Source organism: Grammomys surdaster, unplaced genomic scaffold (genome assembly GCF_004785775.1).
Source record: "Grammomys surdaster isolate TR1022 unplaced genomic scaffold, NIH_TR_1.0 364, whole genome shotgun sequence".
Lineage (NCBI taxonomy): Eukaryota > Metazoa > Chordata > Mammalia > Rodentia > Muridae > Grammomys > Grammomys surdaster.
The window spans coordinates 907035-926016 of record NW_021604783.1 but is presented as its reverse complement, the minus strand read 5'-3'; the positions used below and the strand labels follow the sequence as shown (position 1 = coordinate 926016).

General features: G+C 41.3%; 1 protein-coding gene across 3 annotated transcripts in view; it reads right to left on the bottom strand.

Annotated features, from left to right (window-relative positions):
- Nucleotides 1-5412: 5412 nt before the first annotated feature.
- LOC114631690 (myosin-4) overlaps nt 5413-18982 on the bottom strand; it is a 23348-nt gene continuing 9778 nt past the window's right edge. The window contains exons 14-39 of one of the 3 annotated variants that reach the window (XM_028780059.1): nt 17684-17993; nt 16762-16788; nt 16590-16639; nt 15969-16056; nt 15771-15888; nt 15482-15605; nt 15255-15391; nt 14885-15140; nt 13889-14131; nt 13486-13662; nt 13145-13290; nt 12777-12867; nt 12297-12686; nt 11693-11819; nt 11228-11346; nt 10920-11116; nt 10279-10462; nt 10029-10194; nt 9810-9934; nt 9282-9590; nt 8477-8680; nt 7069-7194; nt 6812-6982; nt 6621-6725; nt 6429-6524; nt 5515-5667 (exon numbers count right to left, since the gene is read on the bottom strand). In XM_028780059.1, coding sequence (XP_028635892.1) covers nt 5515-5667; nt 6429-6524; nt 6621-6725; nt 6812-6982; nt 7069-7194; nt 8477-8680; nt 9282-9590; nt 9810-9934; nt 10029-10194; nt 10279-10462; nt 10920-11116; nt 11228-11346; nt 11693-11819; nt 12297-12686; nt 12777-12867; nt 13145-13290; nt 13486-13662; nt 13889-14131; nt 14885-15140; nt 15255-15391; nt 15482-15605; nt 15771-15888; nt 15969-16056; nt 16590-16639; nt 16762-16788; nt 17684-17993 — 4239 coding nt within the window. Of the gene's footprint in view, nt 5668-6428; nt 6525-6620; nt 6726-6811; nt 6983-7068; nt 7195-8476; nt 8681-9281; nt 9591-9809; nt 9935-10028; nt 10195-10278; nt 10463-10919; nt 11117-11227; nt 11347-11692; nt 11820-12296; nt 12687-12776; nt 12868-13144; nt 13291-13485; nt 13663-13888; nt 14132-14884; nt 15141-15254; nt 15392-15481; nt 15606-15770; nt 15889-15968; nt 16057-16589; nt 16661-16761; nt 16789-17683; nt 17994-18982 lie in introns of all 3 variants that reach the window. The other 2 variants (XM_028780058.1, XM_028780060.1) reach the window with 2 other exon arrangements.

Below are 18982 nucleotides of genomic sequence, written 5' to 3'. Positions count from 1 at the left end.
AGAGCTGCCGCCTGTGACCTGCTCTATGCTCGGGCCCAGACCGGAAGTCCCCTTGAATGTCATTTAATTTAGTTATTAGACCCTAAAATATCTTCTTCATGAATTATCTTTTTTTTTCTCTCTCTCTTTTTAAAGATTTATTTATTTTATGTATATGAGAACACTGTCACTATCTTCAGACCCACCAGAAGAGGGCATCAGATCCCATTACAGATGGTTGTGAGCCACCATATGGTTGATGGGAATTGAACTCAGGACCTCTGGAAGAGCAGTCAGTGCTCTCACTGAGCTATCTCTCCAGCCCCGTGTTTTTTCTCTCTTTTGCTCAGTTTTGCTGGGTTGTGTTTTTTGGGTATGGATCCTGCATCTACAAGCCACGTGTTGAAAATGTGTAAAGCATATATTTCCGCCAAGCCTGTAGCTTGCCATTTTTGTGTTTCCAACAGTGCCTTGGTGAGCCATTAAGTGAGCTTTAATATTTTTATGTGATATGGGTCAAATGCAGAACCTTGCACATAATGGAAAGTGCTCTACCAGCAATAGCATGAATTTGTCATTTTTGTATTTCATATTTGTGTGTGCTGTGTTATTTCTGAGAGCTTTTGTCATCACTGAGATATGTGTCTGTGTTTCTTCTAGAAGGTTTGTCTTTTTAAGATTTGCACTAAGCCTATTATTTGTCTTGAAATAATTATATTTATTTTCTATACATATATAATTCATTTAGCATTCTTTATTTTGTGAAGATCTTTTACTTTCAGAGTGAGTGGAATTAGCAATTTAGTAGAATGTCATTTGACTATTAAATATTGGACGTATTTCAAGCTCTCCATTCTGCTTCATTTATCATTTTTAAAAACTTTTGTGTTTATTTCTGTCAGTGTGTGCCATGATGTGTAATGAAAAATTAATAATGTTATCATTTCAAAAAGTCCATCTTTATTTCTTTTAGTGGATAGATTTTTAAAGGCTATTTTATCATCTATCCACAGAGCCATTTTTCATTTAGCTTGTGGTTGCTGTTTATAATATGTATATTTCTCCATTCTTTTATGTTCAATTACTTTGTATTTTGGCTAATACAAATGACTTTTCCATGGATCATGTTTTTTAAAGGCAGCCAGATAACCTCTATCTTTTAATTTGATTATTTAATCAATTTACATTTAATGTTGTTTTTAAAATACATTTTTCTTAAATGCTTCATGAAATTTTTGTTCCTCCTTTATTTCTTTCTCTTGCACTGTTTTATACTATAATTTTTGTGTGGTATTGTGGGTTAAAGGAGGATCCTGTACATGGAGGTAAGTACTCTGTCACTGAGCTACACCTATAGTCTATAATGTGACATTTTAACTCATTTAATGACCTTTGAGTTACATGCTCATGACTGCTTTATGTTTTATCATATGTGCTTTAACTTATCAGCTTTAGATTTTTATTAGTTCAGTTCTTATATTATTATAAGAATTATTAACTCTTATGCTGCTTCATTCCCTTTCCTCTGACTCATCACTTTATTTTTATATGTAATATATCTCTTGATATTAAAAACTCAAAAATACATTATTAGAATTATTATTTTACTATCTGAATTCATTTCCTTGCTCAACACAGCTTTGCTCCCATACGCCTCCTTTGGGCTATATTGCCAATTGTATTACATTTATTTATGTTGCCTGTATTTATGATATCCGTTTATGACTACAGGCCTAATAATACTTTGCAGTTGTATTCCTTTATAGTTTTTTTTAATTAGGTAAGAAAGAGGAAGTAAATATCTATGTAGTCTTTTGGTGTGTATGTAAGAGGGAATATGGGAGTGGGGATATTGACACTTGTGGAGGCCAGAGGAAAATTCCCTGATGTCCAGCTTTGTCACTTTGCCTTATTCTTTTGAAAGAGAACATGTCACTAAGTCTGGAGTTAGGGTGAGGGCCAGGAAGCCCGAGTGATCTCCCTGTCTCTGACCCACAGAGCACAGGGGTTACAGGTGCACACAGCCATGCTTTTCACAGGAGTAATGGGGATTTGAATTCAGGTCCTCATACTTACACAGTAGGTGCCCCTTTTCCTTGAGCCATGTCCCATAACCCTCACATAGTCTTTTTATTTTGTGAATATGAGTTACCTTTTTTTTCTTCAGTGTGAGACTTTCCTGGTGTGGAATTAATTGCTGTTGAAACTGCAGGGTTCTCCATTATGCTCTTGAACTTTGGATCTTATTCAAACTTTAAGCTAGATCTTTGCCGCACCGCTGTGTGGAGAGAAGAAGGCTGGTGTCACTGACCGCTTCCAGGGTGGTGGTATATGTCCTAGTCCCCTTCTGTTGACACCTGAGGGGGTCACCCCATTTCTTTTGGATAGGGATAGTTTTCTTACTGCTGGGAAGAGACTAAAACAATAATCCTAATCTTCCTCTAGGAGTCTTCTGACAGGAGGGCAAGAAACTTGTTGCTCTCAGGTGGTGGGTGTGAAGGGTTAAAATGTTGTCTCCACTGATGCCACCTGACCTGATACTAACCAGCCAGGATGAATCCCATCTTCCCAGTTGGCCTCCTTTGACAGTACTCCAATGGTATTAAAGCATCTTAGTCCAATAGCATAGAGTGAAACACAGGCTTTGTATTGAACATTTGCTGGGGGGGAGGGGGCAGTGCTTCTGTGTCGTTAGGTATGATTAAAAGAGTTCTTGGTTAAAGTTGGGTTGTTGTTCATTTATTTGTTTCTGCTAGGCTGTCCATTTCTCCTCATCTACCTAGATTCTAGGTCCCAGAGATAAAGAATTTTGTTAGGGCTTTATTCATTCCCTCCCCCCATTTTCTTTCTTTATGCCCTTTTCAGTATCCATTGGTGTTTCTGTGTTGTCTGCTTCTTTAACACTGAGCCTAGGGATATGATGAAGCACAGAAAACCCACAGACCTCACCACTGTGACCATCCTGAACCCTAAGGTCCTCCATCTTCTCTATCAGAGTATCCTACATTAATGTGAAGTGGAATATCCCGGGGTGTTAGTTGCATACTTATTCGGGAAAAAAAAACAGGTAAAGAAGCAACTATTCCATCTCCTAGGGAGGGAAATTTTTTCTTACTAAATTTGTGAGACTGTTTTAAAATTTCCGCTGCATGTAGATCCATTTTAGATGGTATGTGTACAGCATAACATTGTACACAGTGCAGATAAAATTTGTACCAAACTTTCTCATTTATTCTACAAACATTTCTTAACCATTTGTGATGTGGCAGGCCATGCCTGAACACATACTCAACAGTAAGCCAAATGCACTGTCTGTCATTGTAGAGCTTATGTTTTAGCAGGAGGAGACAATCAGTAGTTAACCTTGTAGCAGGACAGAAATGCAGCAAATCAAGGAGATAAGATGTACGGAAGTTAAGAAAGAGCTGTCAGGTGCTCCTAGAGTTGCAGGTCATGGTGAGCTTCCCAACAGGAGTGCTAAGAACTAAACTCAGTTCCTCTGCAAGGGAAGTGCAGGTTCTAAGCATCTCTCCAGCCCTACAGGATCTTCTTAGTTGGTTAGCCAGCCACTCCAGATGATGCGTTCATTGCAATTGGAACATTTGCATATATTGAAATTTCAATACATCCTGCCCTTTGCATGCACTCTGTCTTGGTTCATGGAAGTGTATATATTTCTTAATGCCTCAGAGCAATGAAAGAGAATGTAAAGAGTATTGTGTGGGCAGTCCCAGATGATTGGGTGTGGCTTTATTCTAGTAGACACAGAATGGAGGCTGAAACCCACCTAATCTGTCAGGAAGATGAGAAAAATGTTAACCAGAATATCTGTGATCTCTAAGCATCTTGCTTTAAAAAGAGGCAGAGTAATTGACTTGCATATAACAAAACCCATCCTTTACTCTGCTTAGGCAATCACTTATGTAGTCAGGAGACAGAATAATCCAATGGTTGCCTAGTGCTATGGAGGTCAATAGGTTAACTCTACAGAGCTTAATTAAGATTTGATAATAAATGCCTGCTCTAAGCAGGATATTTCATTAGTCTTCATCATGGCTGAGGTGAGATGTTCTTCATAATTATTTTCTTGGCTTTTGAAATTCTCTTCTGCTGAAGCAAGCTCTCACTACTAACTAGGTTTCTCAAAGGGAAGACAGTTTCTCAAAGTGGCCTCCTTGTTAGAAAGGGTTATCTATTGGCCACTTGAAAGGGAGAAATTGGGCTTCTTCTGCCTTATTTTTTCAACATCCACCCAGTGAAACCAAAATTTTAATTTTTAAGAAAGTATAAAAGAAAAAATCAAACAGTGGCTATTATAAAATGTCAATCATATTTCTTGTGTTTACAGGTGACATTAGGAAATGAAATCCTTTTTTCCATCCTCCTTAAAATGTGCAAGCTACTAAGGAAAGTCAAGTTCTGTAGAAAGCAGGTCAACATGAGAATTCAACATTAGGAAATGAAATCCTTTTTTCCATCCTCCTTAAAATGTGCAAGCTACTAAGGAAAGTCAAGTTCTGTAGAAAGCAGGTCAACAGGAGAAATTCTCCTATTCATTCTTCTTGGAAGGAGAAAGAGTTCCAAAGAAAAAGTTTTCTCCCAAAATGAAATGAAATGGATAACGACAAAGTGTTCTGTCATTTTGAACATTGTGGGACTGATTTCCTTGGTGCTGCCCACCTCCTCTGTGTTAGCATGAGAACCCTGTATTCTTTTTCTGCTTTCTTGGTCATTCTACCACCATTGCCTTGAATCTGGACCATGCCTTCCAAACAGCCCTTGAGGCTCTGGTCCTTCCTGTCTTAACTCTTTGCTTCATGTATACCATTGTCAAAATTGGACAACTCACTTTCTTGGAAAATTGGGCCAGTTTGATGCATGCCCTAATTGTTCAAGCTGTGTGAGAGGCCATTCCCTTTACTATCAGGCCTTCCCTTCCTGTGTCTGCTCTTACCTGTTGCCCTTTGCTCATGACATCTATGCTAAAATGACTGTGAAATCTCATCATTGTTTCCTTTTACACTGACCATCTCTTTTCCCTATCACCTGATAGCTGACTGCTCATCTCAGAAGGAGCTCACAGACTCCTTTGAGAAATCTCTCTGGACTCTCAAGTAGCACTTTATATCCTTGCTGTGAATTATCTTTAGTCTTCTGTCTAGGGAAATACACCCTTCCATGTTTGTCTGAAATGTGCTTTCCTCTCAATTGAGTTCCTCAAGACAGGGATAACTCATTTCCTTGGTGACCATTCTTCAGATATGTTCTCAATACCCAGTAAAGTTGGTTGGGTAGTATTCACGTCCTTTATCTTTAGTTGGTTAATTTCTTTGACATCACTGCACATAGTAGGCATTCAACAAATGTTTAAGAAATAAATTGGTACCCAAAGCATCATGGAGCTTATAATTAAAAGTCAAATGAACTTCTAGATTGCAAAATTATCTGCAGATTTTATTTCCTTGATATACAGGATAGTGACAAAGAACGTCACATTTTGTGATTTCTTCTGTCACTTTTCAACAGAAGGATGAATTACTCTTCGCTTATGACTTTAGTGTGAACCTCCCGGCTCTTGACCCGCAGCTTGTTGACCTGGGACTCAGCGATGTCAGCCCGCTCCTCGGCTTCCTCCAGCTCGTGCTGGATCTTACGGAACTTGGCCAGGTTGACATTGGATTGTTCCTCCTGTGAATGGGAACAAATTGGAGAGAACAAAAATTGACATTTTCTGCTTAATTGCCTTTGTTGCTAAAAGAAGCTACAGAGTTTGCTTCATGAATGAAAAAGTAAAAGGTTCTGTCATTTGGTGACATTCTTATTTGGGGGCAGGATAGCTCGTGGATTTGATGACATAAATGAGTGTGCTTACAATGCCCCTCCCCTTTTTTTCTTTCATTTGACTTTTCCTGGCACACGGAGAATGCTATAGTGACTACACAGAAGTCAAAGAAGCAGGGATCTGATTCAATCTTGTTTCTATAACAAACTTCAAAGAGAAGACACAGTAGTGATACTGGGTGCACAGAACTTTAAGTAAGAGTTGAGAACTGACAGAATGTGAAAAATTAAATTTTTTTAAGTTCAGAACTGAATTTAATCACAATGTTAAATTAGATTTAGAATAATCCAGACTTATTTACACAGTCCCTATGATTTCTGGGAGTTTGGAATGTTCTAGATAGTGAGTATAGTGCAGTAGAGAAGCATTTCTGTATTAACATGTCTGAAACAGTACTTGAAGCAGTCTCAGAGAAATGAATTAGAAAGTCTAAAGCTGTAATAATATGCAGCAAAAGTTGGTTTTCCAAATAAATATTCATTTTCCTACCTAATTTTGGGGTCCTGATTTGCTTATTGTTTTACAAGAAAGCCCCTTGAATTCTGGGGACTTCAGTGCCTCACAGAACCAGCTGTGATCTTGGACCATTCGCTGTGGAGATACTCACAGCCTCCTCAGCTTGTCTCTTGTAGGCTTTCACTTTAGTCTGTAATTTGTCCACCAAGTCCTGTAGCCTCAGTACGTTCTTGCGGTCCTCCTCGGTCTGAAAGACACAGCAAACAGATGACGTCATTAGCGGACACTAGCCTGCTAGTTTTATTTTCTCAAAAGGCCTGGCAGAGAAGGAAAGGCCCATCACCTGGTAGGTGAGTTCCTTCACTCTTCTCTCGTGCTTACGAAGACCCTTGACGGCTTCAATGTTGCGCTTCTGTTCATTTTCCACCTCAGTTTCAAGCTCCCTCACCTGGGAGAGAGAGAACGGTTACCAGTTTGTCTGTGACTGTTCACACAAGCATGGGCAGGGGGCTGAAAGAAGACATGGACACCCACCCTGGCCTCCAGTTTCTGGATCTGCTTCTTGCCGCCTTTCAGCGCCAGCTGCTCAGCCTCATCCAGACGGTGCTGCAGGTCCTTCACGGTCTGCTCCATGTTCTTCTTCATCCGCTCCAGGTGGGCGCTGGTGTCCTGCTCCTTCTTCAGCTCCTCCGCCATCATGGCGGCCTGGCAAGTGATAAAACAGAATTGGTAAGGGCTGACAAGGCCCTGCAGGATTCAGACTTGCTATCTCCATTTCACTCGCTGCTCACGTCAGTGATGGCTTTCTTGGCCTTCTCTTCTGCATTGCGGGCTTCCTGGACGATGTCTTCCATCTCTCCCTGGATTTGGGAAATGTCTGTCTCCAGCTTCTTCTTGGTGTTGATGAGGCTGGTATTCTGTTACAAATTTAAAAAGAAAGAAGAAAACTATATTTAATTACATTTTTAAGTAGTGTATGTAGCTCTAAATAGTTGATAATAATAAAAGTTCAGAATAAAAACAAAATCAGAAGTTAATTTCAAGTTCATGGCTTTTTCTACCTATATCCCTGGTCAGAAAATGTAAATGATTAAATGTAAAATTTAATCTCTAGTGCCAACGGTATTTACTTGTTATCCATGGATGCTTGTAAACACAAAGTAAAATTGTCCAGCTTTCTAGTGCTATGTACCACACAGCTGATGAAAAATAACTTATTTTAGCTGTTCATCCTATTGATTGCCTCTGTTTTCTAAGTTCATAAATAGCATATTTATTGATACAAAAGATAGTCAAGAGCCCCCATGTTTTTGGAAAGTTAACAGTACTTGAAATAGTCAATCAATTCTAGATGCTCATAATTAGTAAGAAAAGTGTCACATATTAACTACTAATATTTGGTTTTTAAAATTACAGTATGGATTTGAACATTTCCATAATTGCTGGTTTTAGACATTACAGCGTTCAAAAGTATTCTGTTACATGAGTTCATTATTTAAAAAGTAGAGTGTACAATGAGCATAAGACAAAACTATGCCCTCAGCAAACACAGACAACCGTTAATAACGCTTTTGCTTATTCTTTTGAATATTTTTGTACACTTTTTTACAAATGACAGGAGATTCTTCACCTTAATTTGCTGTATTCCTTTTTCTGTTTTGTGATTGTCTTTCTGAGGCAGTGAATGTTCCATATGGTCATTGCAAGATTATACCACTACCTATTTAATTGCTTTATTTAACTTATTTAAATGTTCTGTGGAACACAAGTGCTAACTAGCACTAATGATGGCCCCATGGATTTGAAGCCAAGAGCTCTTTACATGCACGGTGATGTTAACATGATAATAAATAAGACGGCTTACTATTTCTACATTCTGTCGGCTTATTTATTTTCTGTATAGAGTTGTGAAAGATAAGATGGCCACCAGTGTTAGATGAATAACTGCATGTTGTCTACTGTTCTTCTTTACATAAGCTTTAAACTCCAGATTGTTCATATCTATGACTACGCCAGCCCAGAAGGGGACTTGTAAACTGTTTGTGTCTCAGTACATACTTAGGTCCCCTTTTGCATTTCTTTAAGCCCTGGGAAGATATCCCTGCCAACATTACATGTACATCTCATGAAAAAGCTCACCCCTTCAGACTGCCTTCAGCTTCAGGAAGTGCATTTGATAGCCCTGGTCCTGAACCTCACCTGGGTGTGCAGGAGCTGCACACGCTCACTGGCATCCAGGAGCTCCTGCTCAGCCACTCTCCTGCTCCTCTCCGTCTGTTCCAGGGATGCCCTCAGCTCCTCGATCTCAGCCTGCATCAGGTTGGCTCTGCGCTCAACCATAGCCAACTGCTCTTTCAGGTCATCCTGGCCTCTGAGAGCATCATCCAGATGCAGTTGCGTGTCCTGCACAGAAAACATAGAAACTCTTATTCACGTTCCAGTTAAAGGGGATTCAGATTTAATGTGATGCTCACACCTGGATCTTATTATCTCAGAGTCTGATTAAATGGGAACATCTACAAGTACCCTTAATGGCTTATTCTTGGATGCGTAGTGCAGTGCTTAAATTCAAAGCCACATAATGGTTTATTTCAGATCCCCAAATCATAAAAATCAATCATGGACAAATCTATGAAATTTTGTATCAGGAAAGTACCCTTAAAATATAGCTAAACTGGTTACATCATTTTAGATGCTTAAAGGGGGAGGTCCAGAGCTGGTTTTGGTGGGTCATGCCTAAAGTCCTAGCACTTGGGAAGCTGAATTATGTCGTCACTAGCTACATACACCTTACCACTCACTTTGTCTCAGGTGGCAAAGCAAATTCTTTTTGGGGCCTTTCAGACAGAACTTAGCTCTTCCTGACTAGGCACATACAATTATTTTTATCTTGTTATCACAGTGCCTTGATAATTTATATCCTATACTTTTCCTAAAAATTTAAGATTTAAATTCTACAATAATGCTGAGCCAGCCGACACTGAGAGCATTCACGACTAGGTACCTTCAGCATTCCCTGTGTGTTCCGAAGGTTCCTGATTGCCTCTGCAGCCTGGCGGTTGGCATGGTTCAGCTGGATTTCCATCTCGTTGAGGTCTCCCTCCATCTTCTTCTTGATCCTCAGAGCATCATTCCTGCTGCGGATCTCAGCGTCCAGGGTGCTCTGCATGGACTCCACAACTCTGAGGTGGTTTCTCTTCAACTGATCTATTTCTTCATCTTTCTCAGCAATTTTGCGGTCAATCTCAGATTTCACCTGGTTCAACTCCAGCTGGATGCGTAGGATTTTACCTTCTTCATGCTCAAGGGATGCCTTGATAAAAGCAACATTTTGGTCACTTCACCATGGTGATTTCTCAAGAAGACATTTTTAGCCCTCCTCCCCAACTTTCATTATGTCCCAACTTAGATTATCGATCTTGCATTTGGAGGATTTCTCCTTGATGGTATACATTGTCCCCTGGAGCTTACAAAATGATAGATCCCAGTTGCAATTCTCTTTAAGAGATGGGTGAGCAAACAAAGAGTATACCTCTGCTTCCTCCAGAGAAGCCTGTAATTCACTCTTTTCCTGATCAATTTGCTTCTTTATTTTTTCCAGCTCATGGATATGCTTCCCTCCCTCTGCAATCTGCTCAGTCAGGTCAGAAATCTCCTCTGTGGAAGAGCGAATGAAAGGGAGCGATTGGAATGATGACTGAATGAAAGAGTCCAACCAGAGCTAAGCAGGGTTTTGAAGACTGGGACTTACGCTGCAGGTTCTTGTTCTCTCTCTTTAGCGTCTCGAGTTGATCCAGAGACTCCTCGTAGGCGTTCTTCACTTTGAACAGCTCCGTGCTGAGAGAACGGGACTCCTTCTGGGAGGCTTCAAGCTCAGCCTGAGTCTCCTCATACTTCTGTTTCCATTCTGCCAGGACCTGGAAGCACGTCATTAGTTAAGCTCTGAACCCAGGCAGAATGCCCCCTTTCCCCAGTTGTAAATCGCAGGTCAGGTGGCCCACCTTGTCAAAGTTCCTTTGCTTCTTATCAAGCGCAGCGCAGGCAGCGTTAGACCTCTCCACGTCAATCATGAGGTCCTCCACTTCATTCTGAAGCCTCTGCTTCGTCTTTTCAAGAGAAGCACATTTGGAATTCACAGCTTCTACATGTTCCTCAGCATCCTGCAGACGTTGAGCCAGCTTCTTCCTGAGGTGGTGGTCAGTGTGAGAAGAATCAGTTAAAAGAAGGAACTCTGCCTATCTGCTGATTAGGAAAGTCTATTTTCTCCTAAGATCTCTTATTTCTCTGTGCTCATAGGTTTTCCCAGAATTACTTCTTAGTGACCATATTCTCTCTCCCAGAATTCTGATTTCCCAAGGGAGCTCTTATCCATCCGAAGTGTCCATTTAAAACATATCTATGAAACCAGAGAGAAGGGGGGAGGGGCAGGACACTGAAGCTAAGTTAATCCTGGTAATTCAGAAAAGGATACTAACGATAGGGTCTAATGAGATGCTAGACTGAATGCATGGTCCTCTTAGCTGTATAGATATGGGAACTGTGAAATTACTTGATGTTCTTCATGGCATAACTATTTTTTCCCATGTTCCTTCCCTTTTCCTTTACTTCAGTTTCTTTCTATTTAATTCATTGAAACCCATACTTGGCCTCCTCCAGCTCCTCCGTGCGCTGGATGGCATCCGTCTCATATTTCGTCCTCCACTGGGCCACCTCACTGTTGGCCTTGGACATGGCCCTCTGCAGCTCAGCCTTGGCTTCCTGCTCCTCCTCATACTGTTCCCGCAGCAGGTCACAGTCATGGCGAGCTGACTGCAGGGCGTGGGCCAGCGCATTCTTGGCCTAAATAACCCAAAATTGCACGCTGTGAATTTGCATTCTAATCACTGGTGGTCCAGTAGTGTGTCAGGCTGCCCAGTTCCATAAATGAAAGTCCCAACCAAGGGTTCTCACCTTGGACTCTTCCTCTAGCTGCCTCTTTAGTTCCTCAATCTGTTGTGTAAATGCTTGTTTGCCTCGGGAGAGCTGAGAAACCATAGCATCTTTTTCATCCAGCTGTCGGGAAAACTCGCCTGAGAGAGAAAACCACAAATGATTGAATTCTGTTCTCTCAGCAAAGAGTACAGTGGGCCGGCAAATGACCCTCCTTATTTCATAGAATGCAAAGAACATCTCCAGAATGTTAGCAAACTGCTTTCTTTGGTATTTTAGAATTGGGGATTTTTGAGGGTTGTTGGGGTAACAAAACTTTCCTAAGCTCAAGAGATTCATTTCTCATCCTGTCTCTAGTCATAGCATAGAGTCATTCATTTGTAACCATCTCGTGTACACATTGTGCAAGGCATGACCTCAGCTTCTAGAACTGAGCAGACCTTTCATGCTTTGCTGTTCCCAGGATAGTGATGCTCACGGACTGACCTGACTCCGTGTGCAAGCGTGCCTTCTGGGTTGACAGCTCATTGATCAGGCGCTGCTGTTCCTCTTCCTTGGTCTTCACTTCACTCAGTTGGTCCTCCAGGGTGCGGCACATCTTCTCAAGGTTCCCCTGTGGTGGGGGAGGTAAAGGACAGGAGAAGATGAAACTTTTCTACCTGGACGTCTGAGATTTAGAGATCTGTTACTATGTATGACAGACACAGGATGTTGCTGATGCTGCTGTCTAAGCCTTGCAGGATGCTTGGGAACACTTTGGAGCACAGCAGGAGAGGAGTGTATGTGACTGACTGGTTGACTATATAATCATCGAAACTACATTCCTTTCTTTGGGGAACCATGAACATCATTTATGGCCCGCATCATGTAGAGGGGACTTTTTCTTGCCACTGCATTACTATTGCTGTAGCCATAGCAACAAAGTTTAAGGTGATTTTGAAAAATAAGATGTGAAAACCTGAGGGGTTCCATTTAATACAGTGATATCAATCAGAAAATCTCGAATGATGCATTGCTTGGCTAGCTAGAGTCCTACAGAGTATACAGTCGCTTTCAAGTATTTCAGATAAATCAGAAAGTTAGGAAAGACCTTGGCTTTGGAGACTGTCTCCATGTTACTAGCGAGATCATCGATCTCCATCTTCAGCTCACTCTTCTCCTTCTCCAGCTTCTGCTTGACCCGCTGCAGGTTGTCGATCTGCTCCCCGAGCTCAGCCACGCTGTCCGCATGCTTTTTCCGAAGAGCGGCCGCTGTGGCTTCATGCTGCAGGGTGGCCTCCTCCAGGTCCCTGCGCATTTTCTGGAACTCAGCCTCTCTCTTCTTGTTCATCTCGATCTGGGCTGAAGTGGCTCCGCCAGCTTCTTCCAGCCTCTCGCTGATCTCCTCCAGTTCCCGGGAGAGGTCAGAGCGCTGCTTCTCTGCTTTGGCCCTGGAGGCCCTCTCTGCCTCGATTTCCTCCTCCAGCTCCTCAATGCGGGCCTGGGGGTGGTGGAAAGAACAGACTCAGCTTCTTGGGTCAGTCATTTTTCTTTTACTAATGAGTTAGACTGATGGAAGCCATGGACTTACCTGCAACTCCTTGATCTTCTTCTGCAGCTGCATGCCAAGGGCCTGCTCATCCTCAATCTTGCTCTGAAGGTTGCTCATTTCAAACTCTTTCCTAGTTTAACAGCAACACAGTAGCTCATGGTTAATTCTTCCCCCAGCCCTCCTAGCTATGAATAATTGAACTTTTTATACTGTTGGTCTTAAAAGAGAGAGAAGTACATGTTTTACAAGTCTACCCAGTGCCATTTTAATTAAATAAATATTTTAAAAAGTTGCCCTTGTTTATTTTACCCCACATATCATGAAGCAAGCATTTGGAAACACTTAAACACGTGTTTCCCCTGCACTCACACAGTGAGAGGCCAGAGCTCAAATCCTATTACACTTACTTTTTGAGTTTCTCATCGAGCTGCTGTTTATCATTCTCTATGTCCATTGTGGACTCTTGGGCCAGCTTCAGGTCCCCCTCTAGTTTCCTCTTGGCTCTTTCTAAGTCCATCCTCAGCTTCTTTTCCTGTTCCAGTGATCCTTCAAGCTAAATTATAAGGGACTTTGTTAAGCCCTGAACCACATGTCCTTAGCCAGATACTCAAGAAAAAACTTAGAATAGACAACAAATAGCATAAGAACCCTCAGCCTGCATTTCAAGGCTCATGGGTTGCGCTGATGGCTTCATTTCATGATGGCCTATGTCATCCCTTATGAGGAAAAGATTGCTCTTCATACTCACATCATCCACTTGCTGTTCAAGCTTGGTTTTGGCTTTGGTCAGGGTGTTGACTTTGTCCTCCTCTGCCTGCAAGTCATCCAGGGTCTGCTGGTGGGCCTCCTGGAGGGCCTTCTTCTCCTTGGTCAGCTTGGCGATATTTTCATCCAAGCCTGCCATCTCTTCTGTGAGGTTTTTCACCTTTAGATTTGAACAGATGATGAGGATGCTGATAAAAAAAAACTATCATCTTGCCAAAATATGTGATAATTTAACTTCCCAGGACATTATCCTGACAGGGAACACAGCAGCCTTAAAACAGATGACAACATTTTAACTGTTTTCCTTTCACATTCAATGATTCTAAGGTTTAAGATTCAGTACTAAATGAATACTGATAAATGCTTTAAAGTGAATATAGTTGTACCTTGTTCTCCGTGGCGTGCTTCTCCTTCTCAACCTTGGCCAGTGTCAGCTCAAGGTCATCGATGTCTTTCTTCAGCTCTGAGCACTCGTCCTCCAGCTTCCTCTTCTTGGCCGTGAGCTCCGCATTGATCTCCTCCTCGTCCTCAGCTCTCTCTGTCAGCTCTTTGATTTTGGCTTCCAGTTGAATTTTGGTTTTGATCAACTGATCGCACCTTTCCTCAGCATCAGCCAAGCCATCTGCTTCCTAATGGGAGAAATAGTACACTTCCATTTGTATACGATATATCTGAAAATACACTATAATGAATTCAAAGTTGGGAATGGATGACTACTAGTTGGTGTTTGGATAGGCCATTAACTTGCTAACTTTTAAAAAATTAGACAAAATGTAATGATCTTAAGATGTTGATCAAGTAGATTAATTCATTCCTTCTAAATATCCATGTGTAGAAGGTAAAATGAGGAAAAGGTGGCTTTGTTGAAAATATATGATTTACTATCCTTTGGTCCTCATGGAAAAGTCACTTACTAATTCTTGAACTCGGTTGATTTTTGTTTTGTTTTGTTTTGGGGGTTTTGTTTTTTGTTTTTGTTTTCCCTCACATTCAGTTAAGGACTTAAATTAGTCTTTTTCCCCCTGCTCTGATAAAAGATAATAATAATAATGTGCTTTCTAGTTAGCATTTAACAATATTTACCAAAGAGAAAAATTCTAATATAAGAAGATGCTCCATACAGAAAGGAAAATGTCTAGATGTTTTCATGACTCTGTTCACTAGGGACAAGGCTGTGTACAATGCACATATGAACAAAATCACCATGGATGTGGTTTTGTGGCTTCTGTTTCTTTGGGTTCCAATCTTAGTGGTTTGAAGGGAAGGCAATCACAACAGACACCTGGATAGAAATTGTTTGCTCTGAAACCTTGGATTGCTTATATGCAGTCACATCCTGACAAGGTACTGAAAAAGGGCTGTGTACAATATCTGACACTCACAGCTTGAACCTGGAGCTGGAGATCATTTTTCTCCTGCATCAGAGCTACCATCTTTTCTTCTAGTTCTTTCCTTTTTGCCTCTGATTTAGCCAGATCCTCCTTGGCCTTCTCAAAATCTTCCTTCATGTTGGCCATCTCCTTCTCTGTCTCTGCACTCTTCAGCAGGGGTTTGATTTTGAAATACAGCTTCATCCAGGGCCAGTGCTTGACATTCATGAAGGCACGGACATTGTACTGGATGCAGAAGATGGACTCTCTGTAGAAGGAGAAAAATAGATGCTAATGGGCAAAGATTGTGAAGTGACCATCACACCTGCACTGGATTCAGGGATGAAAGAGGCGGGAAAGGCAGACACGCCCTGCTCCTCACCTCCTCTCCATCATCTTTTTGAACTCCACCCTCATCAGGTACCCTCTGCACACGGCTTGAGTGCGAGTGATGAGCTGGGCCAGCTTTTCATCTCGCATCTCCTCTAGAGTTCCCAACAGGCCAGCTTTAAAGAAAACCTTGGCAGAGAGCAGTTAGATTTGTTATTTCACTTCAGGCAGAAACTCTGAAAGTGCTAAAATCATGTCAGCAATTTGGACTGGTGGTACCTTAGTGTGACCGAATTTGTACTGGGTGTGGTCGATGTCAATGGAACCTAGAAGCTTCTCAGAGGCCTTCTTGCTATCAATGAATTGACCTTCTGGGATAGCACTTGCATTTAGAACTTTGTATCTGTCAAAACAAACAGCATAATTAAAACATGACTCTTTTTCCTCATAAAGAAATGATAGAACAGTAGTGGCTACTATTGAAAAGATGGATCAAACAATAGAGGACCAAACAGTATTGAAAATTTAACGATGCTTTATGTGAAGTATGAGAGGATATGAGACACACCTCTGCTTGAAGTCTGCATAGAGGATCCTGCTGGGGAACCCCTTCCTACAGATGCGAATGCCTTCCAGCACACCATTACACCTGAGCTGGTGCAGGACCAATTCATGCTCCATGGCACCTGGAAAGGGGAATACATTCTCTTCAGCCATCTAAAGAGAAGTCACACTGGGGTTGCTCTGTGCATAAGAAGAGTCTTACCAGGAGTCTTAGTTTCATTGGGAATGAGGCATCGGACAAAGTGGGGGTGGGTGCTCTTCAAGTTGGTCATCAGCTTATTTAAATTCTCCTATAAAACCGTATGGAGAGGTTTAGAATAACTTGTGGCTGTAGAGTTCATTCTTCTCCTATCCCATTCTAATGAGCTGTCTGAGTTAGATCATGATGACCAAGGGAACTATCCTATGTCTGGGGGGTGGATTTCTAGAACATACCTGGTTATACAGAAAAAGTCTATTCCAGTTGGTTTTTCTCAAACCCTGGCAATCAAAATGATTTTGTACCGAGACTTTGATCATAAGGAGTAGATGTTATGGAACACAGAGGGTAGTTTTTAAAGAGGGCTTGATTTCATTTAAAAATGTCTTTACTACCAGATCTTTCTTATTTGAGGCTTGGGGGCATGGCCTCATTTATAACAGACTTTGCTATGAAAGAAACACAATGAGTGTGTCTTCTTTTCGTTAAAAACTTCCTGAGATATTTTTCAGATTTAAAAAAAGATACATTACTACCTTTTCTTCCACCTTTGCCATAAGCATCCTTTAAAATCTCTCATTAAAGGCAGTTTAGTTATCTTCTAAGTGTAAGATTATACTGTACCCTGAAAAGAGCTGACACGGTCTGGAAGGAAGAACCCTTCTTCTTGCCACCTTTCTTTCCACCGCCGCCCTCTGAAAAGCAGAGTGGAAAATGGAGATTATCTGCCCCAACCTTTGAGTCCTCCATGTGTACAGGTATCAGGATGGCCACATTTCTCAAGAGTCCGTGGTACTTGCCTTCCCCCTTCCTCCTTCTATAGCTCATCTACCCCAATTCGAGAGGAAGATACAGTCATCACTGGAGTGACTTTAGACACCAGGGAGGAAGACTTTTTCAAAAGATGGAAGACGTGGGTATGAGGTTGGACTCCCTGATTCCATTCAGAGCACCAGTGTCTGATTCCTGAAGTACCCACCCAGAAGACAGGGGAGCAGGATCCTGCCAGTGCACACATGCCCTGGACAGTCAGAGGTGCATGCTTGCTCCTAGGTAGTTAAGTTTGGCTCCCTAGCAGGGATCCATAGTTTCTATTTTTCTATGTCCCCATCTTATTACTTGTACATTTAGACTTCGGAAACTTCAGGAAGGTAATACAACCTGATTCAGTTACCCTAGTGCTCTGGCCCTGGGGAGGGTTTCCTTATTTCTGACTCAGTTGGATCCTTGATGGAAGCAGTATTATTGATGTGGAAAAGTGGCTGGTGTCATCATCAGCAAATCCCTGAACCTTTCAGAATCTACTGATAAACAATGCTATGGACTGAACAATCCCTGATGTCTGTGTACCATGGTTGTTAAATATGCTTTCTTTCATTTCACTCCCATTAGCCTGAATTCTTATAGTAGATTTGTCAATACCTAGATCAATGGTTCTCAACATTTCCAATACTGTGACCCTTTGATATAAGTCATGTTGTCGTGGCCTCAATCACAAAATTATTTTCGTTCTTACTTCAAAATTGTAATTTTGCTACTGTTATGAATCATAATGCAAATATCTGTATTTTTTGATGGTCTTAAGTAGCCCCTATGAAAGGGACATTTGACTGCCCCAAAGGGTCATAGGTTGAGAACCACTGACCTGTATTGTCTCTGACAAACTGTGTATTTCTGTGATGTGATTCTTAGAACAAGTTGATACTATAAAAATTTACCTGCTTCAGCAGCTTGTCCCCCAGAAAACAGGAAAGCCAGAGTCTTCAACCCAGATTTCTGGTACAGCCCCACCACGGTCTCATTCAGGGGGTCCTTGTTCTTGTCCAGCCAGCCAATAATGTTGTAGTCCACGGTGCCTGCATAGTGCACCAGGGAGAAGTGGGCCTCGGCCTTGCCTTTGGCAGGTTTGGGCTTCTGGAAGTTGTTGGACTTTCCAAGATGCTGCTCATAGAGCTTGTTCTTGAAGGAGGTGTCTGTTGCCTTGGGGAACATGCACTCCTCTTCCAGGATGGAGAAGATGCCCATGGGCTAGATATTCAAAAGGGAGAAATAGTGATGGGTCCCTTAGAAAATCATGCCCTGGCAATTTGTGTGATTGGTACAAACTTGAAAAGAAGGCATTCCAAAGGAAGAACTTGGAATTATGCCTAAACAGATGACATCTTATCTCATCATTCCTCTCTTCTAACAAAATACAACCATCATCATCTGAAGATAACACATAGGATATACTTTGCTGAAAGACTTGGTTTAAAAGCCCATCTGGACCATCTGGCAAATGTGTTCAGTAAGTAAAATGAAATTCTAAAGCTTGATTTTTATCCTACAGATGCATATATATTCTGATACTCCTTTGTCCCAGTGAAACATCCTTGACCATAACTTTAGATGTGGAAAATATGGGGAAGGGAGAGGCTGTATCTGATGAACAGAAATGAAACTTCACCAAGAAGAAAGTGCATCTCCTTTTGCCTCATGAAAACTCTTTGTATGTTCAGCCCTTCCCCCATGTCTGTGGAGTTAGGGACTAGTGATCCATCAGATTTTGCTTACCAAACAGTTTGATTTTTCTGAGACAAATTTGATACAGAAGACTAAAAGCAAATTTAGCATTGATGATTATCCAAACTCACAAATTCATTCTCAAAAATTGTTTTGATAATCCAGAAGTTAAAATACTAATGAAGGAAGTAAATACTTTTTCTGGAGCCTATATAGTTTTGATGAGCAGTGGAAGGATTACACCTCCAAATAAACATATTTCCCTAAGTTATTCAACCTAGAGTTTTATTTTTCTATTTTTGTAAATTTTGATCTGAGTATTTGAAATTTTCTTAGCTGACAATTCCATTTTATTTCTCCTTTATTACTGCTTAGGGAGATTTCATGTAGGTTCTTTCATGGAACCAACAGGCAGATGACAAGATCTCAATGTGTGTGCATTTGTGTGTGTGCATGTGTGAGAGGAGGGAGAGAGAGAGAGAGAGAGAGAGAGAGAGAGAGAGAGAGAGAGAGAG